The sequence below is a fragment of the Choloepus didactylus genome, chromosome 20, assembly GCF_015220235.1.
Source record: "Choloepus didactylus isolate mChoDid1 chromosome 20, mChoDid1.pri, whole genome shotgun sequence".
Lineage (NCBI taxonomy): Eukaryota > Metazoa > Chordata > Mammalia > Pilosa > Megalonychidae > Choloepus > Choloepus didactylus.
In genome coordinates, this window is record NC_051326.1 from 21,653,814 (window position 1) to 21,679,808 (window position 25,995).

The 25,995-nt window shown below is 39.7% G+C and overlaps 2 protein-coding genes across 5 annotated transcripts in view; one reads left to right on the forward strand and one right to left on the reverse strand.

The window, feature by feature from the left end:
- The window catches only part of GPAT4 (glycerol-3-phosphate acyltransferase 4), a 36,194-nt gene that overhangs the window by 2,475 nt on the left and 7,724 nt on the right, over positions 1–25,995 (forward strand). For 3 of the 4 annotated variants that reach the window (XM_037812884.1, XM_037812886.1, XM_037812887.1), the window contains exons 2-10: positions 10,135–11,144; positions 18,514–18,583; positions 18,758–19,058; positions 19,854–19,928; positions 23,056–23,145; positions 23,319–23,412; positions 24,020–24,135; positions 25,048–25,103; positions 25,551–25,636. In XM_037812884.1, coding sequence (XP_037668812.1) covers positions 10,980–11,144; positions 18,514–18,583; positions 18,758–19,058; positions 19,854–19,928; positions 23,056–23,145; positions 23,319–23,412; positions 24,020–24,135; positions 25,048–25,103; positions 25,551–25,636 — 1,053 coding nt within the window. In that variant the 5' untranslated portion in view covers positions 10,135–10,979. Of the gene's footprint in view, positions 1–1,150; positions 1,237–10,134; positions 11,145–18,513; positions 18,584–18,757; positions 19,059–19,853; positions 19,929–23,055; positions 23,146–23,318; positions 23,413–24,019; positions 24,136–25,047; positions 25,104–25,550; positions 25,637–25,995 lie in introns of all 4 variants that reach the window. The other variant, XM_037812885.1, reaches the window with a different exon arrangement.
- Positions 4,273–4,599, reverse strand: LOC119516427 (60S ribosomal protein L23a-like). The gene has a single exon (XM_037812775.1). The coding sequence runs from the start codon at positions 4,597–4,599 to the stop codon at positions 4,273–4,275; it is 327 nt and encodes a 108-aa protein (XP_037668703.1).

The window sequence follows — 25,995 nt, forward strand, 5'->3', positions numbered from 1 at the left end:
CTGAAGATATGGTGTGTTTTAGAGAGGGGAGGGGGAGATTGGGTGGTTTTTGTGTTGTGGTGTCAGAGAGAGTGCTGTAGCTAGTCTGTCAGGATTCTGGCCTAGCATGCTAACTGGTTTTTGCCAAAGGTTAAACCACTTTGCTTATCCGTGTGCATATCACAAAAGGTTACCTTTTTTGAAATCTCTTGCTTTCTGGGGATAGAAGCTGGAGATTATTTGGTCCTGGTTAAGCTTGAACTGCACTGCTGAGTTGTTCCTTCAAGTAAAATGGAACCGCATCATGGCTTGTTATTTACTTCTTACAGTATCATTATACCCCAGGGCAGAACTTGACTGTACATGATCAGTTCTGTGTATCACTAAGCTACATAATAATGCTTACCATAGCATGATTAATACATTTTAAGAGAAGAGAATTTTGGAATTAGAGAGAACATTATAGGTGTTTGGAATTTTCCCTAATTCCTTTAAGATAGTCTTTCTCCTTTAAAACAGATACATATGCACATGCCACGCAAACACAGAGGCTTGTCTCCTTCCTTAGGGTACTCTTGCTTCTACTTTACCTCATTTAATAGTTGTTAATATGTCTGGTTTGTGCTTCCTTTTAAACTACAAGCTCAAAGTCTGCAATATTAGAATAATACTTTGTAAGTAGTTGGCACTTTGAATTAAAACTTATTTTATTGGTGAAGATACTTAAATTCAGGGAAGCCGTTTGACTTATAGATGGACTTGGACCAGATAGTAACAAAACAGTGCCAGGAACCTAAGAGGACGCTTGAGTTCCAGTTGTAAACCCTTCCCATTATACTGTTATCTTTACACCTCAGAGAAATAGGGAGGGAACAGAATTTTATATGTATCCAATTGGAGATCTGTTATTTTCAACGTTTGCTTTAAAAGTGTTAGATCAATGCTGTCTAGTAAATTATGGGCCACATAGGTATTTTAAATATTGTAGTAGCCACTTAAAAAAAAAAAAGTAAAAAGATTCGGCTATAAAATAATTTTAACAATATAATTTAACCCAGGTTTTCCAGAGATCACTTCAACATGTAATCAATATAAAAATTATACTGAGATATTTTATACTTATTTTTTCATACTAAGTCATTGAAGTCTGGTATGTATTTTGTGTTTACAGCACGTCTTGATTTGGACTAACTACATTTCAAGTGCTCAAGAGTCTTTTGTGGTTAGTGGCTACTGTATTGGACAGCACACTTTCAGGTGACCAAATGGGCAGAATCACTGTCACTTGAACATAAAGATAAGAAGCACTTTCTTTTGCTTGATAATATTAACTTCTCAGGTCAAATGGAGTCTGTGATTGTGGTCATTGGTTTGCTGTTTCATGTTTTAGTGATTTTCTTTGCACAATTAAGATTATTTTGCATTTGTACAGAGTTGAACAAAGAAGTCTGATGGTTCATGAGTTTTGTTGGGTCGATTTATTAAGTATCCTGTGCCTTTTTGGTGAAATGCTGATTTTAAATAAGACTGCTTTGGCATTGGGCAAAAACAGCTTGACTTTTAAAAAATGATCAGTAACAAAACTCAGTAGTAAAACAAACAACCCAATTTTTTTTTAAATGGGCAAAAGATTTGAAGAGACACTTCACCAAAGAGGATAATGTGGGTTGCAGATAAGTACATAAAAAGATGCTCAATATCATTTGCCATAGGGAAATGCAAATAAAACTGTAAGATACCATTACACATCTATTAGAATGTCTAAAATTAAAATGACTGACCATACCAAGTGTTGGTAAGGATGTAGAGCAAGCGGAACTTTCATATTCTGCTGGTGGGAATGCAAAATGATAAACCGCTTTAGAAAAGTTTGTCAGTTTTTAAAAAATCCAAACGTATGCCCGCCTTGACCCAGTCATTCCACTACTAGTATTTACCCAAGAGAAATGAAAGCATATGTCCACACAAAGACTTGTAGATAAATGTTCATAGCAGCTTTATTGGTAATACTCCAAAACTGGAAACAACCCAAATGTCCATCAGTAGGTGAACGGATAAATAAATATTGTATATCCATACAATGTGACTGCTGCTCCACAATACAAGGGAATGAACTGTCAATACATGCAACAATATAAATACATTTCAAAGTAATTACCCTGAGTGAAATAAGACAGACAAAAACGTTAAAAAAGAAAGAAAGAAAAAGGTCTCATATATAAGACTCAAATGTGAAAGTACCGATTTTGAAACTGAACTATCAGGGCAGTGTTCAGGTTGGGTAAAGATATGTCTTGGGTCTCAGATCCCTGGCAGATTGTCCTTTCATAAATTATTTAATGGCTCCAGAGTATCAGAATGTCCTTTTTGATTTGCTAATTTCAAGAGACTTTGCTTTGGGGTAAATTTGCTGCCGTGTTAATTATTACCCAGTTCCCAACTCAAGTTAGCCCTTTCTAGGCAAGGGGAAAGTTCTTGAGGTCAGAATAACTTTAGGCAAGACCAGGACCCTCAATTGACAATTATTACTGTCTTCTCCCTAGTGAGTTGAGTCAAGCAGATTTCATAATGCTGCACTACTTCTGGTATATACTTGGCATTAAATTCAGCCTGGCACACATTCCTTTTCACACGTGTTTATGTGTGTGTTTGCCATCACATTAGAATTGGGGCATCCAGTGGATCTGTGTCCTGAGAGAGAAAACCAGGAAGAATGGATGAATTTCTCTGAAGTACATACAGCTCAGCCCAAAGCAAATGAAGCATCAGCCTCGGTAACAACAAGACCACTAGACTGGGTCCAGGTCTGGGTTCTAGTTCTACCTCTGTTACTAGCCAGTTTTGTAATTTGTCCCAGTCATTTAACCCTTCCAAGGATCAATTTTCTGAGCCATAAAGTGAAGAAGTTGGACTGGAATTCTCACGGATCAGCTAATAAAGTTGTAATTGGTCGTCATTTTATTATTGCCTACAGCTTTATAGTGTTGATTAATAGTAGTAGCTTCCATTTATTGAGCACTTATTTTGTATCAGTCACTACACTGATAGCTTGATATACATTATCACATTTAGTCTTCACAACAATCCTAAAGGGTACATATTATTCCCATTTTACAGATGAAACACCGAAGCACAGAAAAGTTAATTCATTTTCCTGAGGTCACACAGCTAGAAAATACTGGAGGCTGGTTTTAAATGTAGCTTATCTGATTTCATCATGCTTTCCTGCTTTTCTGACATTCTACAATTTTAAATAAAGATCCATAGCTTAAAATCTTGGTGTGGGAAGGACTTTTAAAAGTCATCTAGTCTAACCACCTTAATGCATCTGCCACCCTGCAGAGGTCTTATTTGCCTTCAGTCTGCTCTGCAGACACTGGCTGTGGCTGTGTTTTGCCTCTGTGACAGGCCTTATGCAGTTTCTGGATGGGATATGCATGCTTTGACCATTTGAATGGAATGTAAACACCTTCAAGCAGGAAGATTCATATCTTGCTTGGAGTGGTAGTTGAAAACAGATTTCTCATTAATGTGTCTTTTTGGGGACATACCTTCAAATACCTCTCCTTCCTAGTAACAGGACCTTAGAATAGTAATAGTAATAATAGTGAATGTATTTTGAGCCTTACTGTGTTCAAGGCTCTGTGAAAAGTGCTTTACATTTATATCTCTTATAACCCTCTGAACAGTCTTTTTAGTAAGTATTGTTGAACAAAAACTTAAACAGATTAATTTACCCCACATCACACTCACCGCTAGTTAGGAAGTCAGGATTCAACTCCTAGTGTGTTTCTTTTGATTTTTGAGCCATGGGACTATTACCCGTTAAAAGTGGTAAGTGCAGTTGTAAAGATACTGAAATGGTTCAGTGAAGTCTCCCTTCTACTCCTAGAGCCAGCTACTGTAGCCAGTGTCTTGTGTATCTTTCCGGAGATGTTCTTTGCAAATACATTTAAACTGTTGTGTCTGTTTTTCCCTTTTCCTCTCTTCCTCATGATTTGTATTTATTGTGGACCTTGTTCTCCTAACTGGGAGGTTGTTTATCAGTGTGTATGTGATGTCTCATTCTTTTTAACAGATAAATAATATTCCATTGTATCTTGTTTTGATGGGCATTGATATTTCTTTTGGTATTACAACCAGTGCTGCAGTTAGTAATGTTACATATAGAATCAGCCAACTGGACTCAGTTCAGATGATCCCAGTTTCTTTGGCAACATCCAAAGCCTCATAGCTAGGAGCCAGTTGAACATATGTCTTCTTCTCTCCATCAGGCCTGATCAGAGTGTTGGCCTAGGCCACATCAGTGTTATAGAGCTGCATCACGGCCTCTTTGATCTGGTGCATGTTGGCCTTGACATCCACAGTGAACACAAGTGTGTTGTTGTCTTTGATCTTCTTTGTGGCTGACTCAGTGGTCAGGGGGAACGTGATAGCCTCGTGGTCAAGCTTTTTGCTCCTGGGAGCACTCTTCCGAGGATATTTGGGCTGTCTTCTGAGAAGCAGTGCCTTGGGCCACTGGAAGGTGGGTGACATGTGGATCTTCTTTTTGGGTGTGTGGTTGTGGACGCCTTTCAGTACTGTCTTGCCTTTCAAAATCTTTTGCTTTGGCTTCCGCATTAGGGGAGACAGGAGCTTCCTTTTTCACTTTCGGTGCCATCTTCATGAAAAGCTATATATTATACATCATTTTGCACATGCTTTAGTTTAGAGATTCTCAGCCTCAACACTGTTGACATTTTCTGCTGGGTGTTTCTTTGTTCCTGTGCATTGTAGGATGTTTAACAGCATCCATGGCCTCTGTTCTAGTTTGCCAGTGCTGCTGGGATGCAAAATACCAGAAATGGATTGGCTTTTATAAAGGGGATTTATTTGGTTACAAAGTTACAGTCTTAAGGCCATAAAGTGTCCAAGGTAACACATCAACAATCAGGTACCTTCACTGGAGGATGGCCAATAGCATCTGGAAAACCACTGTTAGCTGGGAGGGCACGTGGCTGGCATCTGCTCCAAGTTCTGGTTTCAAAATGGTTTTCTCCCAGGACGTTCCTCTCTAGGCTGCAGCTCCTCTTCAAAATGTCACTCTCAGTTGCTCTTGGGGTGTTTGTCCTCTCTTAGCTTCTCTGAGCAAGAGTCTGCTTTCAACAGCTGTCTTCATCTGTCTCTCATCTGCAGCTCCTCTCAGCTCCTCTCAACTCACGTGGGTTCTTCAAAATGTCTCTCTTGGCTGTAGCAAGCTTGCTCCTTCTGTCTGAGCTTATATAGTGCTCTAGTAAACTAACCAAGGCCCATGCTTGAATGGGCGGGGCCACACCTCCATGGAAACTTTCTAATCAGAGTCATCACCCACAGTTGTGTGGGGTGCATCTTCATGGAAACACTCAAAGAATTACAATCTAATCAATACTGATACTCTGCTCACACAAGATTACATCAAAGATAATGGCGTTTTGGGGGATATAATACATGCAAACCACAGCTTCTGTGCACTAGATGCCAGTGGCACTCCCACCTCCAGTTGTGACAACCGGGAATGTCTGCATACATTACCGGATGTCCCCCAGGGGAGTCAAAAATCTTTCCTGGTTGAGAACCACTGCTCTAATCCATCTTCAGGATAAATTCCTAGAAGTGGAATTGCTAGATCTAAAGTTACATGCATTTAAAATTTTGATGGCTGACGCTAAATAGTTCTCCGTAGAGGTTGTACCATTTTATACTCCAACTAGCAGTATTTGAGATCATTTTCTTGTTCTTACCAACACAGTGTTTATCAAAAAAATTTGTGCCATTTCACTGTAGTTTTGAGTCTCTCTTTTTTATAGCTAACCTTTTTTATTGAGCATTTACTACATGCTAGGCACATTGCATTTTTTGGCTTGTGGGTTTTGTTTCACACTTTGAAATGCCTCCCTCTATATATAGCCCTTTTTTTTTTTTTGATGCAGTATTTTATTTTATTTTATTTTTAGAATGTCAAGGAAATGTTATTTTTAATGACTTTTCTTCTAATTAAAAAATAAAAGTGTTTTCAATGCTGGAGTTTTTTAAAAATGGGGAGAAAGGGAACAAAATTTAAAAGTAACAGAAATCTCTGATGTCCAATCACTTAAAATAATCTCTCTCAATATTTTGATGTTTATCTAAAGTTTTTAATGTATACCATTTTTGTAACTTTATCAAAAAATTAAAAAACAATAAAAAAAAAAACCATTTCAAACAAAGCCAAAACAAAAGAATAAGAAAAACAGTATAGCCCTCTTAAACATTGGTACCTAGAACTAAAGACAAGGCTCTGGGTTTTTTTTGACCATATGAAATGATAATGTATAGGATTATTGAAATCTAGTTAAATGATAGACATTGTGCTGTGTGGACTTTAAGTGCATTATCCGTGTGTGGTCTGATTAATAAGCATTTGTCTTTTTTTTTTTAAGTTTTTTTTTAATTCAATTTTATTGAGATATATTCACATACCATACAATCACCCAAAGTGTACAATCAATTTTTCACAGTACCATCATCACCCCAGTCTATTTTTTGAATGTTTTCCTTATACCAGAAAAAATGAAAATAAGAATTAAAAAAAAAAAAGTAAAAAAGAACACCCTAATCACCCCCCTCCACCCTATTTTTCATTTAGATTTTTGTCCCCATTTTTCTACTCATCCATCCATTCACTGGATAAAAGGAGTGTGATCCACAAGGCTTTCACAATCACACTGTCACCCCTTGTAAGAATAAGCATTTATTTTTAATAAAATGGCATTATCTTTCCTTTTGAGTTGGTACACAACATCCTGGAACATATTCGAGCAATCATGGTGTCCTAAATTAGGGTGCATCACAGAAAGTTAACTGATTCTGCATTTAAGAGTCACAAGAATCTTACAAATACCTTGTGATTGGGTCAGAATTGATTTAAGTGCTCTGATTTATATTAAGTTCCCCGTTATCTTCTCTTCCAGCACTTGGTTCTTTCCCTTTTAACAGTCATTAAAGCTAGGAATTGCGACTTTTGTATTTGCTTAGTTGCTTAATATTTTTCTATGCATATTTGTTCACTGCTAAACAGCTACCGTCTAGCATAATGTCTGGCATAATGGTACGTGTCCAATAAATACTTGTTGCATGAGTGAACTAATGAATTCTAAAACTAGGAGCCTGGAAACTAGGTTATTTGGGGGCATAAAGTCCAGATTTGCCATTCAGCGGGTTGAGGATTTAGCTTGGCAGTGAGCACTGTTGCCTTCCTAGGATGAAGCCATCTTCCTCCCTAAGAGGCTCAGCACCAGTTGTTTCTTACATTTTCTCTGAACCATTTTGGTTATTAGGGGAGCTTTGGTCTAAATGATTCTCATGAGTTTAGTTGAAATCAGGGTGTGGAAATTAAGAGGATGAATAAATATTCCTGTGAGCTGATAGCTTCCCCACCTCAGGCTTAAGGCATCATGCGTATATTTACCTGAGGCAGAATGATAGCCTTTCCTAAGCAAGCAGTTTTTTTAGAAATTGTGGTTTGAATGCGACCAGAAAGGACAAGATTGAGTTTTGATGTGGACAATTTTCTGGTGTTTCCAGAGATCAAACTCTGTGTTATGGGGATCTTATGGTGCCAGTTACCTCTGTCTTAGACAACTGCTTTAGCAATCCAGCAAGATATTTGAGAGCCTATTTGATAACCCCAGTTTGCTTGCTGTTTCTCCGTTTTTCTAAGAATATATGAAGAATTGTTTAGTGTTGGCCAGATAACTTGTCTGACTACTTTGCTGTTTCCTCTTCTGGAGCCTAGCACTCATAAATGAGAGTTTTGCTACCTCCAAGGGGAGAAAAGATCAGCTTGGTCATGGGTCAGCAGACTATCTGTAAAGGATCAAATAGTAAAGATTGTAGGCTCTGCCGGCCATGGTCTCTGGCTCCTCTTCTCCTCCCTCTCCTCATTCCTCTCTTTAAAGATGAAAAAACCATTCCTAGCTTGTGGGCCTCATAAACAAGCCATTAGTGGATTTGGATTCAATCCCTGAACTAGGTGAAGAAATGAGTTTATTGCTAAATGTGTTGTGTTTTGGGGACAAGAACCCTCAGTAACCTGGGAATTCTCAATTGATTGTGATCCAAAGAAGAGAGCTCTAAACTCTGGCACGGAGGCAGAGTCAAAGTCATGCTGGTGTTGGGTCACCTTGAGTCTTTGGAACTCGAGGTAACTGTGGCCAGTGTGACAGCAGCTGTCTAATGGGGCAGAGGGCTCTTACTGCCTCTTTCCTATGGGAAGATTGGCCAGGGGGGGCAGAGGGCAAGGTATGGCCCTCAAAATAGGCTGGGAATAGACAGGCTTGAGGAATACAATGAATCAAACAGCAAATTAAATTGAGTCTCAATTTCCTGAACCTGTGTCGGAATGTAGTTAGAATATGGCATTTATAATGTTTGGCCAGTTTATAAAAATGAAAGAGCAGTTCTGTACTTTGGATTCTGAGAACACCAAATTCTGATACATGAATCCAGATTTGCCTTTTTTTTCCCCCTCTCATTACAAGTTCCATAGAGCAGGTCTGGCATTAGGGTTGATTGATTTATTTCAAGGTAGTGTATGAGATAGGAGGTGTAGTGGTTAAAGAGCGCAGGTTCTGAGACAGATACGCTTGTTCAAATTCCTAACACTGCCACTTGCCAGCTATGTGACCTGGGGTAACTTGGCCCTCTAAGCCTCAGTTTCCTCATTCGTAAATGGTGATGATGATATAACTCCACCATCGAGTTGTTGTGAAAATTAAGTGAGGACAGTATGGGTAAGATACTGACCCCACTACCTGCCAACAATTGTAAGCATTCAATAAATGTTGGCAATAATAATAATAATAATAATAATACATAATAATTACAAGTGGACAAAAGTGGAAGAAATGGAGGATCAGAAATAGGAACTACTATTTGTGATTCAGTGCCACTAAAATATCATGTCCTTATTGAGCATTTAACCACTAGATATATAGTAATGCAATCAGAGTAGTACTGGGTTAGGAGTCAGAATAACTGGATTGGTGTGTGCCTCTCTCAGCTTCCTGGTTTGTAAAATGGAAATAATATGAGGTAACGTGAAAGGGCTGTGAGTTCTATAAGGCATTGAACAAAATTTAAGGTGAAGTCAGTAATGGGTTCATTTGTTCAATTTCTTGAACTTCTAAATATATTGGAACAGAGCCAGAAGGTGACCGGTGTGGAGCCAAAATGTTTTTACCAGAGAGATTAGATAGGATGCACCCAAGTTCAGGGCTTGCATTGGTAACCTATAATTTGAAATGAGTAATATAAAATTGGAATACTTTTATAAGATATTCAAAATAATGGAATTAAAAAATTAGTGGCCAGGGTAGGAAGATAGACTGGAGGGGCTTGATCTGTATGTAGAAAATGTGGCAGTGTCTTCCAAAATTAAAAATGTATATTTCCTTTTCCGCTGCAATTCCATTTTTAGGAACTTATCCTGAAAATTTACTTGCATGTGCATTTTATGCACTAAGTCATGAATGCACATGATTATTCATTTGCAGCATTATTTATAACAACAAAAAAGTGGAAACATCAATGTCTAACCTTAGACCAGTTAACCCAGTCATGGTATATTCATACAGTTGAAAACTGCACCTTGAGAGGGTGAATGAAGGAGCTCTGTACACATTGATGGTAGTACATTCTTCTGATCATTCTTGTGGTGGCAGGGCAGAGTAAAGACAAATTATGATTGCCTTGCGTAAGCATTGAATATCTTTGGAAGAATATGAAGCTGGTGAAATGGTTGCATTTGTGGAGAACTCTGGGTAGCTGAGGGGCAGATAGGAGGGAGATTGGCTTTTCAAAATAGTATATCCTTTTAACCTTTGAATGTATCCTATAAACATATATTTTCTATTCAAAATGTTTGTGTGCCGTAGATTGTATCATCGGAGTTGAAAATTACATGAAACATCTCTGTTTTCTTCCCCCATCTGTATCTACCACCGGTTGATCTGCCACGTCTCTTTGACCTTGATGACTTGAGAAGCTGGAAGTGACTTTAAGCTTACCCAAAAACAGCCTTTCCCTCTCCCTCCAAAGCATATTGACGTTTCTCCTCATGATTTGTCTGCCTGACTGTGTTTCTGTTTCTACCCCCAGCTTTGGCAGCATGTGAGCAACTTCTTGCCAAGAACCCAGGTCACCGGTGAGGAGGGGGCCTTAGGGAGAAGAATATCCAGAGGAAACCAATGCCAGGTGCGCCTGAAATTACACTCACTGCAGGCAGCATGAGCCATTCTGTGCCAGCTTCTGTGTCCTACTGGCAAAGACTGTAGCTCTGCAGGAGGAGGGTCCTGGAAGCAGAAAGCACCAGGAGCCTTTCTAGAGGAAGAATGGGGCCAGATGTGAACTCTCTACAGTGAACACAGTTTTCAGTTCATGAAGGAATTTTACATAAAATAATTATTTAATTTCCACATATTCAAGTTCAGTAGCCGTCTGTGTGAAGTGCCAGCAGCCACCCCCCTCTACAGGAATTATCAGGATTTTTCTGGCACCACATCGAACTCTTCTTGGTACTTCTGGCAATGACAGATCTGCTGGACAGATTTATCTGCTAAATGCTCTTGAGCAGGAAAGAAAGTAAAACCTGTGGAAGCAGTATAAGGATAGCAGAGCAGAGATCCCTCCCTCGCTGCTCACTTTCACAGAAACTCTGCCTGGGCTCAGATGCTTTTACTGAAGACTTACCCTGCTGCATTCATCTCCAAAGGCCCTCGGTTCTTGGGAGTCAGCCATTTTGGGGCTCCTTCTGTAGCCCTTTTCTGCTCTTTTTACTCCCAACCTTTCTGTTCAGGCAGTCAAATGATATGAACTTTGGAATGGAGCTTGCTATATTTTGGGGACCTGCTTCCTGTCCCAGGCTGTTGCTGTCAGAGAGGACCTTTTGAGAGCTGTGGTTTGTTCCTGGGGAGGAGGCCCTGGCCTTGCCTGCAGTCTCCACCATGATCCTGCTGCTGCCTTTTGATAGCCTGATTGTCAACCTTCTGGGCATCTCCCTGACTGTCCTCTTCACCCTCCTTCTCGTTTTCATCATAGTCCCAGCCATTTTTGGAGTCTCCTTTGGTATCCGAAAGCTCTACATGAAAACTTTGTTAAAAATCTTTGCGGTGAGTTGTACTGTTACAAATGGTTGCTTCATAGTCCTCTATGAAGAAGTGCTGTTAGCAAAATGAGTTGTTCCTATCTGGCTGACTATTATCTCTTCACTGGTTATGGAGAAAGTTGAGAGAATGGGAAGTAGCCATTCTGAGTAAAAAGAACAACTAACTGTGCATTGTGAAAGCCTTTAGCGGTCTTTCTTATTGAGCTAAGGTACTTGTTTGTTTGATTTACTGAACAAAGGGAGCTATTCCATAATTCCACACCTTGCCTGTTTGTGTCAAAGAGTGGGGCTTAGAATTTTTGAAAAAAGGAAAAAAAAAAATTACTTCCTGATTCTTTACATCTTCTTATATAACAGATATTGGAGCACAGAGCTGCTGCTGACATATGCCCTCAACTAATAAGTTATTTATCTTAAATGGGTCCTTGCATTTCAGACAAAAAATTAACAAAAAAAGGGATTTGGTGAATTGTGCTATTTTCTTTTAGAGGAGAGGATAATAAATTTCCTAACATATGTTGGGACTTACCTAATTATATCACTGAACAGAACTCACAGTGTAAATGGGTGAAAAGTGGTATTTCCTGAAAGTTGACATGCCACAAGACTTTTAATATTTATCCAAAGATTTGGTAAATTAATTTGCATTGTCTGTTTCTGAAGAAGGATGACATTCAGTAGTTACCAAATCTTCAGGGATTCTTTTCCGTGACTGAGACCATGTCTAATTTGAGAAACGTGCTCATAATAGTAAAAACAATACAGTACTATTTGTTCATACAGTATCTTGTGGTTTCTAAAATAATTTTGTGTATTTTCCTTTTGTTCCTCATAATTCTGTGAGGGGTAGGGTAAATAACTGCATTTCCTTAATGAAGAAATAGAGACTCAGGTTAAGGGAACTAGATGATGTGTTACACTACAGTGGGAAATATTTTTATGTGTATTATTGAATCTTGGGTTTCATCTTGTTTTGGTATTTAATATTCCTATAAGAATATGACTTTTGAGTGCAGCTTATGGGTCCTCACTGCTCAGAGTGCCGTCTGGAGACCAGCAGTGTCAGCATCACTTTGGAGCTTGTTAGAAGTGCAGATCTCAGGCCCACTCCTGACCTGCTGAATTAGAATCTGCAATTCAGCAAGACCCAGGTGATTTTGTGCACATTAACCTTTGAGAAGTGCTGATCTAGTCTTTGGACTGGCTGCGTTACAGTATATGTTTTAATTAATCAAATGCAATTTCCCTATATCTGAGGCCAAGAAAATCTTTGGCAGAGCATGGGGTCTCTGTGGATCTTGTCCCTTCCCCATGCCCTTTTGTCTCTATGAGAAACACACCAGGATAGAATCAGTTGGATACATGATAAACTTAGAAGACTGTAGCGAGTAATGTCTAGCTTTCATTCAAGATCATAAGCAAGTGACTAATTCATGGACCTATAGAGATTGTTATTTTTAAAACATAGAAATAAGAGTTCTCAGTCTAGGGGTCTTCTGTAGTAGTTACATTTTTTGTGCTTGGATCGCTTTAGGTGGGACAGAAAGCCTAGAATCCACGTATTTTTCTCTACTCCATTTTGACAGCGTCCCTCCAAAATGAATACTATAGAGTTGATAGTCAAATAAATCATTATTGTGGCCGTATTTTAAAAATGTATATTCTTGTGACTTTTAATGTAGAAAATAATTACACAATGGAAAATTCATTAAATGTATTCTCTTGGGCCAGTCCATGGAGCAGGTAATCTTGAGCCATCAGATCACATTGCAGTGATTTAGAAGTGGTGGTGGCAGAGAGTCACACACGCACACATACACACACATTTGTGACCTCAAGATTGAGGATTTCAATAACTAGATTTATACCTCTTACATCATAGATGTGTGTGTCAGACACTCAAAGGGTTCTGGGTACCCTTTTGGTCCTGTCCTGTTGAGCTTCATGGATGATTATAACTTAATTTAGATTAAAGGGTGGGCTAGAAAGGACTGGTATATACCAGCCAGGGCATGGAGTAGTTTTGGAAGTGTCAGTCTTTTCTTACCCTCTGTTATTGCTCAGAGTTAATAGTAATGGACAGTAAGAACTGAATGCTGTTTTTATCAGTGGCAATATTAGGTATAAGCTGGATTCAGCCAAACTGATTTCAGATCTAGGAAAGTATATATCTGTGTTTTCATCTAGTCATCTAAAATACACTTAAACTTTAGATGTTTTGTGTATCCCTTTTTTAAATAGAGGAGAGACCTTTATTTTGCCCCCTTTTTTAGCCTCTTCATACTCTTCCTGTTCCTAAATTTGGGTGGCATATTTATTTATATTTGTACATATATTAGAGCTGGAAGGGTGCTCTCAAAGATCATCTTAATATAGTAGTTCTCAGCCCTGACTAGACATGAGAATCACCTGGGGAAGCATTTTAAAAATACATATTTTGGGGCTCAAGAATTTCCCCAGAGATTCTGATTTAATTTTTTTAAAATCTCCCCTGATGATTCTGCCATCTGCCACCAAAAAGTGAAATCCAGTTCCCCTCCTTTTGAATGTGGCCCTGCCTTAGTGACTCCCTTCTAACAAATAGAATGTGGTAGAAATGTCACTTTGTGACATCTGAGATTAAGTTACAAAAGGCAATATATCTTTGATGGGGCTCTTTCTCTCCTAAGATGCTGGTCCCTGAGACTCATCCCTGTGTTGTGAGTTGTCATGTAGGTGTGCCAGCTGACAGCCCCAGCTAAGGCTCTGACTGACAAACCATTGACAAGTGAGTGACACACGACCGATGTGTGAGCCAGCATCAACCAACACACATTGCTGAGTGAGTGAGCAGGCCTGCAGGGGATCCCAGTCCCAGCATTTGAGCAACCAGCTAATGCCAAATCCTGTGCAGTTGGAAGACTGATAAGCTAAATAAATGGTGATGGTGTTTTAAGCCACTGAGTTATGGGGTGTTGTGTTAGGTAGCAATAGATAGCCAGACAATTAATATAATATTAGAAAATTTTTAAGCATTCATTCATGAACCCATAGCTTGTGGCTCCTTTAAATTTTTTTGTGTATTACCTTTCAGTCTTTTGGCACTATGCATTCCCATTTTTTGGTTGCCTTAATAGCATAGATATATAATATTGTGCTTACTTTTTCTTTTGACATTTTATCAGCCATTTTCACATTTTGATAATGTTCATAAGGATTAAAACTGGATATCTATGCAGTACATATAACCTGTGCTTTTAGCAATCTTGAGTAACCCTGACTTAACAGCTAGTTTCCCATGATAAGTTCCTCCTTTTTACATAAAGGAACCAGGAGAAAATATTTTTCTACCTGCCAAGGAGGGAGGGGGAAGCACAGAGAGGATATGGGTGGATTTGTGTGTTTTCGATACGACCTCCTGGAAGACAAACTCACAGAGCAGGTTCTGTTGATGCCGAGTCACTGGAGATCTTTGCGTGCAGCACAGGCAGCATATTATTTACAGGCTTAATGTTTTTGTTCTCTTAATGTTTTTGCTTCACATTTGCGCTCTGTACAGTAGTGATGGTGTTATTTGGAGAAGAATTCCTGGGAGTAAACTTTTAACTGAGTTAGTTTGAATACCAGTGCTTTACTTACCAGCTCTCAAGCTTTACCTAAGTTACCAGTCTTTTGAATCTCAGTTTCCTCATCCATAGAAAGTGAATAAAATATCTACTTTACATGGTTGTAGTGAAAGAGGTAATGTTAATCATGTATGTCCTCCCTACCCCAGTGAGAAGGGTGATTTTACCATAAGCTTTAGTAGGTTAAAGGGTTAACTAAAGGAGAGGAGAATGTGAATTGTGCAGGAGCGTTAATAAGAAGTAGTTTCAGGTTTTATCAGTTCAGGTCTATGTTTACATATGGAGTCCTTGATGAAGAAAAGTACTGAGAGCTGATAAATTAAGTTTAGCCATCATTGACTGCCTGGTAAGTGCGAGGCATTCCTGTTGGACTGTGTGGGAATGCAAATTCAAGTAAGTTCTGGTTCCTGCCCCTCAGGTATTTGTAGTCTAGTAGGAAAGACAAATATATGCATATATAACTAATTCAGAATGTGATGCCAGTTAACATACACAGGCAGAGATAAATTCTGTCTGCAGAAAGTGGGTGGGTAACATTTCATATAAGATTTGACATTTGAACTGGATCTTGATAGGTGAAAAAATAGAGCTTTCTTGAAGTGCAGTGGATAACGATGAGAAAAGCACAGTGCTCGTTTAGGGACAGCACGTAGGTCAGTGGAGCAAAAATCCTTGAGAGCATGGAAGGAATGAGGATTATAAAGCTGAACATTTCTTTAGGAGTTGGGAAACCATGGAAGGTTTTTGAGCAGGGAAGTGAAATGATCAACTGGCAGCATGTGTAGGGATGGTTTGGAGGGAGGAAAGAGGGAACCCATTTGATAGGTGTTACATTAGTATAGGCAGGAGCATAAGGAAGCGAAGGAAGGTAGTGGCATGAAACAAGCAGTAGCTGTGGGAGAGTACCGTTTCAGCGGGAGGACTGATAGGATTGATGACGAATGGGAAGCCTGAAAGATTGGGTGACTAGAAGGAAAGTGAGAGCACAGCCAGGATTGGGAGTGACACAGGAGGGAGGCAAGAGGGAGTGGAAACAAATTGGGCCTGGGGGGAGGTGTACTGCCTTCTATTCCTGCTGAATGGTGTGGCTCCTTGGACTTGCATGTGGAGTTGACTGGCAAGTAACTGGAAATGGAATGTAAGTCAGAAATAGAGGTGTAGATTTGACAGTTTTGTAGAGATTACATTGAAGCAGGAAGAGAAGAGAGAATTGTTACAGGATGGAGTCCACATGAGAAATTGAAGGTGATAGATGACATAAACCTAATTTTTTTTAAGGCTTTGGTCTTAGGGTGTATCTGGTTAGCTAGTGGGAAAATGCAGTGGAGACTCCCTGAAAAGGAGGAGAGAAAGCTTTCTGCTGAAGTTAGGCTGCCAAGGGTTTTGGATCTTGTTCATGTGATTAGTTCCTAATTTGTAGTGTTTAATAGAAAGAATAACTAGGAAAAATGTACCACTGCACCCTCAGTATTTCTAAGGGCTGGGCCTGCATTTGAGCTGCCAAGGTCTCCAGTCGGTCTCATGTTACTTAGGGATGCATTATTGTTCATGTCCTTAAATTGTGCTCTTCTCTGTCTGGGAGAAGCTGAAAAATAATTAAGTAATCTGATATTGAATAGTCTGGTAAATGCCATCTCAGATCAGAGGACAGGAGAGGAATTTTGTAGTGAAATGAGCTCTGAACCTAGTAGTCTCAATTTTGTTCCTGGTTATGTGAAAACTATACTTCTTAAAGTGACAAGTCAGAAAAGCCAATTGTGTGGTTATCAGGCATTGCTGATGAGCATCGGCTTTTCTTCACTTCTCTCCACCAGTATGAAAGTAAGCCAGTTCATTGATTCAGCCATTTCTTAAGGCTAACAATCAGGGTTCCTGCAATCCTGGCCACTTCTCCACTCCACTTGTGACTTTGGAAATTTCTTTCCCAAACACAAGCATTTTGTAATGTTCCTAAAGTTTGAATATATAACGCTAGAAGTACAAAGCAGGAGGCCAAGGAGATGTTTATGATACAGCCTTGTTTTAGAGCTAGGAGATACTTAGAGCTCATTTAACAGACACCTCTCCAATTAAAACAGAAAAGCCTCAAAAGTATAGTTGTCTTGAATTTTGCATAGTGAAGCAGTCCTTGTAGACTTGAACTCCAGTCTGAGACCATCTAGAAAGTCCTGATGTCTTGTCTTAACCTGCTCATTGCAGTCTAATGTAAGTCTCAGACTTGTCAGTACAGAATCAGGTTTTTCTGATTCTGACTTTTCTTGTAGTACCAACACAGAGTGTTGACTGAAATGTAAAACTTAAGTTCTAGTCAAGTGGCCTGTGTCTATTCAAGGCTTGTAACCTCTCTTGCCCTTATTCATCTCTTCCCTGGTTCTAGGAAACCATTTTAGGAGTCATATTTACATTTTATTTTTCTTTTATAAATGATCATTCATGCATTGAGGCAAAAGACATCAATGACTAAATATCTAAAATAATGGGTTGTGTGAGTTTTCTTGCCTTAATCCTTTCTTTGAGTGGATGGCTTTTTTTCTCTGGTCAGTGGTGTATGAAGAAATTTCTGGATAAGTTAAGATCACAGTCTTGCTAATACTTCAGACTCTGCTGGCAGAATTTACACCAAGTGCTTTGGGCCATGTGGATTTTGCTGTGTCATGGCATGATAGATTTCTTTCTCACTTTTCATCACAGGTTTTTGAACAGACACCTTTCAAAATATCCATGCTATTTCTTTGACTCACTGTGGACATAACTTTCTATTCAGCAATAACATTCTAATCCAGAATAAGTGAATTCATGTTTTTACCTCTTAATGTTTAATAAAGGGAGGGGCCCAACCTCTGGCTCTCTTTTACTAGAGTTAAGAGGATTTTAATGAAAGAAGTGAGGCTCTAGGAGCCTAGCCTCTTTTCTAGATCTCTTTATTTCTAGAGCTCATGTATTTCAGTAAAAAATAAGGCAACTTGAGTGCTTTGTGGTTTCCTAGGTCCTATCACATACATGATTTCATATGAATCCTCAGTGACCCCAGGAGGTAGGAGGTTTAGGTATTTTCAATCCAGTTTTGCAGGTAGACTAAGGTTCAGAGAATTGGAATGAGTTACTTAAGGGACATAGCTATTAAGTGGCAACCTTGGGATTTGAACATAGATTTTTTTTTTTTTTTTTTTTAATCGAAACACTATGCCTCTTTTTTTGCACCGCTACTTCACTCTCATCCTTTCTCTTGCTAGCTGTGGGATTCTTCTGTTCAAGGGTTACTCAGAGAATAAATGGACAGTTCAGAGATATACCCTATTTAAATCCCTTTTCTACTTGAAAACTAAACGAGTGCCTTCCTGGAATAATTTGGATGTTGGCAACATTAGGTTGTAGGCAGTTGCCTAAAGGACATTTGAGTTTACTACATGTATACAGTTCTTCAGTGAAGAAGGAATTTGTGAGGTCTGTGTACTTGGCTAGTGAGTTGCTTAAGTAACCTGGAGACAGAAGTAGGCATTGACGCTAGGCCTGAGAAACATACCTGAGTTTCTGGAGTTTCAGCTGTTTACAATAGGTGACTGTTAATTTCTGGTCCTACTTAACAAAGAGGGGCCCTTATCCGAGAGGAGGGAGATTTAAATTTCCTTTAAGTATGTGTGCTTTCTGGGCTAGTCTGATCTCAGGTGACTAAGACTGAGGTGTTCACAGAATGGACATGGAGGTTTTTACTGAATGAAAAAGGATCTCATTCTTACTCTTGTATGGTACTTTTTTTTTCTTTTCCAGTGGGCTACCTTAAGAATGGAGAGAGGAGCCAAGGAGAAGAACCATCAACTTTACAAGCCCTATACTAATGGTATGACTGGATCTGGGCTTGATTATTTTCCTAAAAGGCTCCTTTCGAATGTGTTCCTAAATGCTTTTAATGCCACACATACTCTTTACTGTATAAAATGTAGGTGGGTTCTCTGAATATTTTTAACATACTCTCTCCCAACGTTCTGCTTCACAGAGGGGTTCTCTTTTTCAGGAATCATTGCAAAAGATCCCACTTCACTAGAAGAAGAGATCAAGGAAATCCGTCGAAGTGGGAGTAGTAAGGCTCTGGATAACACTCCAGAGTTTGAGCTCTCTGACATTTTCTACTTTTGCCGGAAAGGAATGGAGACCATTATGGATGATGAGGTGACAAAAAGATTCTCAGCAGAGGAGTTGGAGTCCTGGAACCTGCTGAGCAGAACCAATTATAACTTCCAGTATATCAGTCTTCGGCTCACTGTCTTATGGGGGTTAGGAGTGCTGATTCGATATTGCTTCCTTCTGCCACTCAGGTGAGGACACAGTCTGATGGGGACAAGAGCCTTGAGCTGTCTGCTTCCTAGGCCTGATATGTGACCTATCTACCTCTCTCTCTCTGCTTTGTTTTCCCATTTTAGAAAGGAGAGTGTGACTCTTTCACTGGCCATTCCATCTGCCTCTTGGAAGGGTACACTGGTGATTGTCCTTTAAAGGTCCTGGGATTCACCTCATATCAGACAGAAATACTTGAGTTTCTTAAAGACAAATGGCTTGTCTTATTGGACTAAACACAGGGACAGGGAACATCGTGTACTTTCTGGCCACTCCTCCCTGGGCATGACTACTTCTTTCCTGCAGCTTGCCTCCCTAATACAGAGGCAATATTGATCTCTCCATTTTTCTGTACCATGTGCTGTTTTGAGTATGTCTTGCCAGGTGCTGGTACCTTCAGGCTCTACCTCCTGTTGCTTCACAGAGAAGCTATGTCTGCCAGGATTGAAAGCCAAAGGGAAAGGGAAAGACAGCAGGACAGCAGGTGCCTGAGGACAGAACAGACAACTTTAGGGTTTTCCATCATTGTGGCTGGCCTGTTGCTGAGGAGAAAGTGTCAGCTGTGAGCCTGATCCATAGTTCAGTCAGTTTGAGATTGAAATGCTCTCTAGTTTGGATAGGCCACTCTCATTTCTAGATGCAACTCTTCATCGTGGCCGTAGGTGATCAGAACTTAGGGGTGGATTTTGTGGTGCCCACTTTCCTTTATATGTGTTCTACTCTATACTTGGTGCAAGGATTTGTTTGCTGTCTTTTAACATATCTCCTTTTTACAGGATAGCTCTTGCTTTCACGGGGATTAGCCTTCTGGTGGTGGGCACAACCATGGTGGGATACTTGCCAAATGGGAGGTGAGTAGAGCTCTCGTGTCCATGTCTGAAGGGTTGAAGCCAAGCTCATTGGGGAGGGTGGTTGAGATACTGAAGGCCAGACTACTTCTTTGGAGACAACCAAATGCATGAAATCTTAAATGGGTGAAATAACCCAGTGATAACAATAGTACCAAAAATAGTTTACTTTTTATTTTTTAACCAATCTTCAGCTGTAACTTTGTTCTTTTAACTCTACAACCTCACACTCTTCCCATTTTAAAGGATTACAGGAGAAATGACAAAATAGTGGAGTCCAGGACTCAAATGATAGCAGATTTTATAGCATTTGTGTAGTATTGAGCATCCTACTGAGTTGAGAAATTGGGAAGAGGATAGAGTTTTAAAAAACGATGAGAAATATAGATAGATATTCTTGAAAAAAAAATCTGCTTCTTCTGGGAAGTCCTGGGGCTAACAGATCCCTCTTCCTCCCAGGCTGGTGAGGAAATTTGACTCTCTGGTCTTTGCTCTGCTTCTAGTTATTGACTGTGAGAGGAAAGGAATCTAGGAGGCTTCCTGGCTCACTGTGCTAGAAATTCTAGGGTTATGAATTCTAAAATCCACTAATTTAGGTAAATTTCTGTTTCCTTGTATATTCTAATGTATTTCAAGGTTTTCCCATGTACACTAATATTTATGAAAGTACTTTGTAGTCTTAAGGGACTGTAGGCAGTACAGGCATACCTTGTTTTATTGCTCCTCACTTTATTGAGCTTTGCAGATACTGCCTTTTTTTTACAAATTGAAGTCTTGTGGCAACTCTGCATCAAGCAAGTCTATTGGCACCATTTTTCCAACAGCACGTGGTCACTTTGTGAATTGGTGTCACATTTTGGTAGTTCTCACAACATTTCAAACATTTTATATCTGTTAGGTGCTCTATATCTGCGATCTTTGATGTTACTATTGTGGTTGTTTTGGGGTGACTTGGACCATGCCCATGTAAGACGGCGAACTTAATAAATGTGTGTGTTCTGTCTGCTCTACCGACTGGCCATTCCCTCGTCTCTCTCCCTCTCCTTGGGCCTCCCTGTTCCCTGAGACAACAATATTGAAATTTGGCTAATTAGTAACAATGGCCTCTAAATGTTCAAGTGAAGAGAAGAGTTGCACATCTCTCACTAAATCAAAAGCTAGAAATGATTAAGCTTAGTGAGGAAGGCATGGTGGAAGCTGAGATAGGCTAAAGGCTAGGCCTCATGAGCCAAACAGTTAGCCAAGTTATGAATGTGAAGGAAAATTCCTTGAAGGAAATTAAAGGTGCTACTCCAGTGAACACACAAATGATAAGAAAGCAAAACAGCCTATTGTTGATATGGAGAAAGTTTGATAGAAGATCAAACCAGCCATAACATTCCCTTAAGCCAAAGCTTGATCCAGAGCAAAGCCCCAAGTCTTTGCAATGCCATGAAGGCTGAAAGAGGTGAGGAAGCTGCAGAAAAAAAGTTTGAAGCTAGCAGAGGTTGGTTCATAGGGATTAAGAAAAACTGTCTCCGTAACATAAAAGTGTCAGGTGAAGCAGCAAGTGCTGCTGTAGAAGCTGCAACAAGTTATCCAGAAGATCTAGCTAAGATAATTGATGAAGGTGGCTACACCAAAATAGATTTTCGGTGTAGATGAAACAGCCTTCTATTCGAAGAAGCCATCTAGAACTTTCACAGCTAGAGAGGAGAAATCAGTGCCTGGCTTCAAAGCTTCAGAGGACAGGCTGACTTGTTAGGAGCTAATGAAACTGGTGACTTGAAGTTGAAGCCAGTGCTCATTTACCATTCTGAAAATCCTATGCTAAATCTACTCTGCTGTGCTCTGTCAGTGGAAGAAATAATGTTCCATGACACCACATCTGCTCACACCATAGTTCATTGAATATTTTAAGCCCACTGTTGAGACCTACTGTTCCGGAAGAAAAGATTCCTTTTAAAATATTATTGCTCATTGACAGTGCACCTGGTCCCCCAGGAGCTCTGATGGAGATGTATATAATGAGATGAATTTTGTTTTCGTGCCTGCTAACATAATATCCACTCTGCAGTCCATGGATCAAGGAGTAATTTCGACTTTCAGGTCTTATTATTTAAGAAATACATTTTTTAAGGCTATAGCTGCTATAGATAGTGATTCCTCTGATGGATCTGTGCAAAGTCAATTAAAAACGTCCTAGAAAGGAGAGGATTCGCCATTCTGTTGCCATTAAGAACATTTGTGATTCATGGGAAGAGGTCAAAATATCAACATTCACAGGAGCTTGGAAGAAACTGATTCCACCTCTCCTGGATGACTTTCTGGGGTTCAAGACTTCAGTGGAGGAAGTAACTGCAGATGTGTAAATAGCAAGAGAACTAGAATTAGAAATGGAGCCTGAAGATGTGACTGAATTGCTGCAATCATATGGTTAATGGTTAGTTAATGGTTATGGTTAATGGATGAGGAGTTGCTTTTTACAGGTTTCTTGAGGATGGAATCTACTCCTGGTGAAGATGCTGTGAACATTGTTGAAATGACAGCAAAGAACTTACAATGTTGCATAAACTTAGTCGATAAACCAGCAGCAGGGTTTGAGAGGACTGACTCCCATTTTGAAAGAAGTCCAATTGTGGGTAAAATGCTATCAAACAGCATCACATGCTATAGAGAAATCTTTCATGAAAGGAAGAGTCTGTCGATGTGGTAAACTTCATTGTCATATTTTAAGAAATTGTCATGGCCACCCCAGCCTTCAGCAACCACCACCCTGATCAGTCAGCACCCATCAACATTGAGGCAAGACCCTCCAACACCAAAAAGATTAGATAGCTCCCTGATGGCTCAGATTATGATTAGTATTTTTTAGCAATAAAGTATTTTTTAATTACGGTATATACATTTTTTTAGATGTAATTTTATATTGCACACTTAGGCTGCAATATATTATAAACATTACTTTTATATGCATTGGGAAAAAAAATTCACAACTTGCTTTATTGCAATATTCGCTTTCTTGCACTGGTCTGGAACCAAACCCACGATATCTCCGAGGTGTGCCGGTAATAGTTAAATTGTTGGGGTCAGCAACTCTTCCTTTCTTCCTATCTGTAAAACAAAAACGACAGTCTTTGTTCTGTTGCAGGTTTAAGGAGTTTATGAGTAAACATGTCCACTTAATGTGTCACCGGATTTGTGTGCGAGCCCTGACAGCCATCATTACCTACCATGACAGGTGAGGCAAAGGGAGCTGGTGCTGGCCAAAAAACATGACCCACGTACAATGGGCCAAACGGAGACTTCTATGAGTTTTTAATTGGAACTGTTGAAACTCGTGAGGTGAGGAGTAAGTTCCAAATGCATTGTTTCACTCTAATTTTTGCTGTTTTGCATACATTTTAAACCCAGGAAAAACAGACCTAGAAACGGTGGCATCTGTGTGGCCAATCATACCTCTCCTATTGATGTGATCATTTTGGCCAGTGATGGCTATTATGCCATGGTAAGATCTCTTTCTGTTGTTTTCTTTTGCCCAAACTTCTTACTTTAGACGGGTCCGTCCTGGGAGGCTTTTAGAGTGTTCATGAGCCCTTTTGTAAATACCTAAACTTGTAAACATACTTTTAGGAGTGGTCCAAACCTGGAAGATTTCCTTTGGTTTTGTTGCTTTGGGGAATTCGTTGTAATTTTGATAGGAGATATTCTGAGTAGAAGCTGCCATGGGTTACTGCGTGTGTTTGGAGATCATACTTTGGATGTTTAAGCAGATCATGGAAAGGGGTGAAGGATAAGGGAAGAGAGTGTTTGAAAGGACTGGGTTCATGGGCATTGGAGAATCTGCAAAGGAGGGGCATTTTTGTGAAGGGTATCGCTCAGCTTTATCATTTTTTTAGGGTTTTCAGTTATGTTTTAATTACATATCTCTGGTATCACTGATTAAAAGGAGAAATTTAAGACTGAGGAAGTAATAGAAACCTATGATTAGCTATAAAATTCTAGAAGGTGAGAAGTTGAGGTGTTTACCTTGGGATCTGGGGCTTCCTCCCCAGAGCCAGAGGCATTTGTGTGAGGGTGGCACTGCTAATAATAGCTTCTTTGTCTGAGACTAGGTGGGTCAAGTGCACGGGGGACTCATGGGCGTCATCCAGAGAGCCATGGTGAAGGCATGCCCTCACGTCTGGTTTGAGCGTTCCGAAGTGAAAGATCGCCACCTGGTGGCTAAAAGGTAGACCTGACAAAATGCTGTCGTTCAGCATGATCAGTAAAAGTATGCAGAGGAGAACATTTCAGGGGTACTATCTCTCCACAGTGGAATTACAAGTAAATGTTGTTTCTTCTTGGCATGTTCTTGGTGTTTTGTTTTTTTTTTTTCACTGAGCCTTTCCTGCGTTCATAATGAAAAAAATTTCTAAAACATGGAATGTAAGAAGTATAGGAGAAATCCTTGTATTATTTACTGTGAGTAATGTTTCCTGACCTTTTTTATTCATTGTCCTTAGGTAATAAGCAAAATAGGAGCTTTTAATGCTATTTGAAATCTCAAAATGAATTTATTATCACAAATAAAATTAAGACAAAGGAACAAAGTGCTGCTCTGTTTACAAACTTAAAAAAAATGGTAAATCAGGTGCGGAGTGGAAACAGCTTTGCAGTAGACTGAGAAGAATCAAGACTCGGATGGGACAGTCTTCCATGGGGATAAATGAACCCTCCACCAAATGCCCTTTGGTGCATCTCTCAGGGACAGAATTTTGAGCTAGGTGGACTGCAGGTCCAACCCAGCAAGGCTGTTACACAGTCAGGTGGCATGCACACATGGAGGGTACCATATGCGAGGCCCCACGCCTGGTGCTTTCTTTAGATATTCTCAAGTTGAAGCCGTATCCTTTGGTCCAGACTGTATACTTAATTGCGCAGTTGCATGACTTAGATGGTTGTTAAATATTTTTCCCTGCCCTTATAAGCTTTATCTTTATGAGCTGTAGATTGTAGGCTTATAAAGGATAGCATAATTTTCTTAACTTATTTTATACATAAAAAGTACTGTTACAGCGAAATAGGTTGCTTATAAATGTATTTTGAAGATGATGGACATAATGCTCTCTGATCCTTAAGTTTTATTTTTTCTCTTCTAAAGGTTGACTGAGCATGTGCAGGATAAAAGCAAACTACCTATCCTCATTTTCCCAGAAGGTAAGAAGGGGATCGATCACCCTTATCTGTTTTCAGTGAGTACTGTTAGGTCTCCTGTAGGTTAGTTGTGAAACTAAAAACTCAGGGAAATTCAGAATTTGAACTAAGAGTGGCATAGTATGATTTTACTCAGAGCAGGAATTCCTCCTGTAATATTTCTGACAATAGAGTTCTCATTAAAACCTCCCAAGTCTGCAGAGTGTCTCTGGCCTTTTACCTAGGCTGTGTGGTAATCAGGGAATGTGATGCTGTCAAAAGGGAACAGGAAGCAGTACAGTATTTTGCCCTTTCTTTTATGCATTCATTCATAAATCAGGGAAATGTCAGATTTACCCTGTTTGAGAAGCCATTTGAAGAGCCTTTATTATTACATTTAATCCTTAGGGAAATCCTAATCTCTGGGGTAAACAACGAAAAAATAGCGTTTTCCTCTCTCCTGCTTTTTAGGAACCTGTATCAATAATACATCAGTGATGATGTTCAAAAAGGGAAGTTTTGAAATTGGAGCCACAGTTTACCCTGTTGCTATCAAGGTAGGAGTCCTCGGATGGTACATGCTGTCAGGATTGTAGCTGCCATGAATGGGACACAGCAAGAGAAGGTGGAAGAAGGAGCTGGCGTCACGAGCCAGTGGGTTGATCTTCTCCAGTGGAGCAGCTTAGGGGCTGGGCTAAGTGGGCCGAGTGCTAGAGGAGGAGAAGTTAAATTGTGTGATCTCCATTAGAAGGGACTTACAGAGTATTTGAACTGAGGAACAACCAGATTCTCATCCACATTTTGCCACTGCCACCAGATTCAGGAAATAGCGAAGCCGTCATAAGCTTTTATATTTCGTCCCCCCTACCTAGTACTCCTTTCTTCATAAACCTAGCTGGAATGTAGGATACTCCAC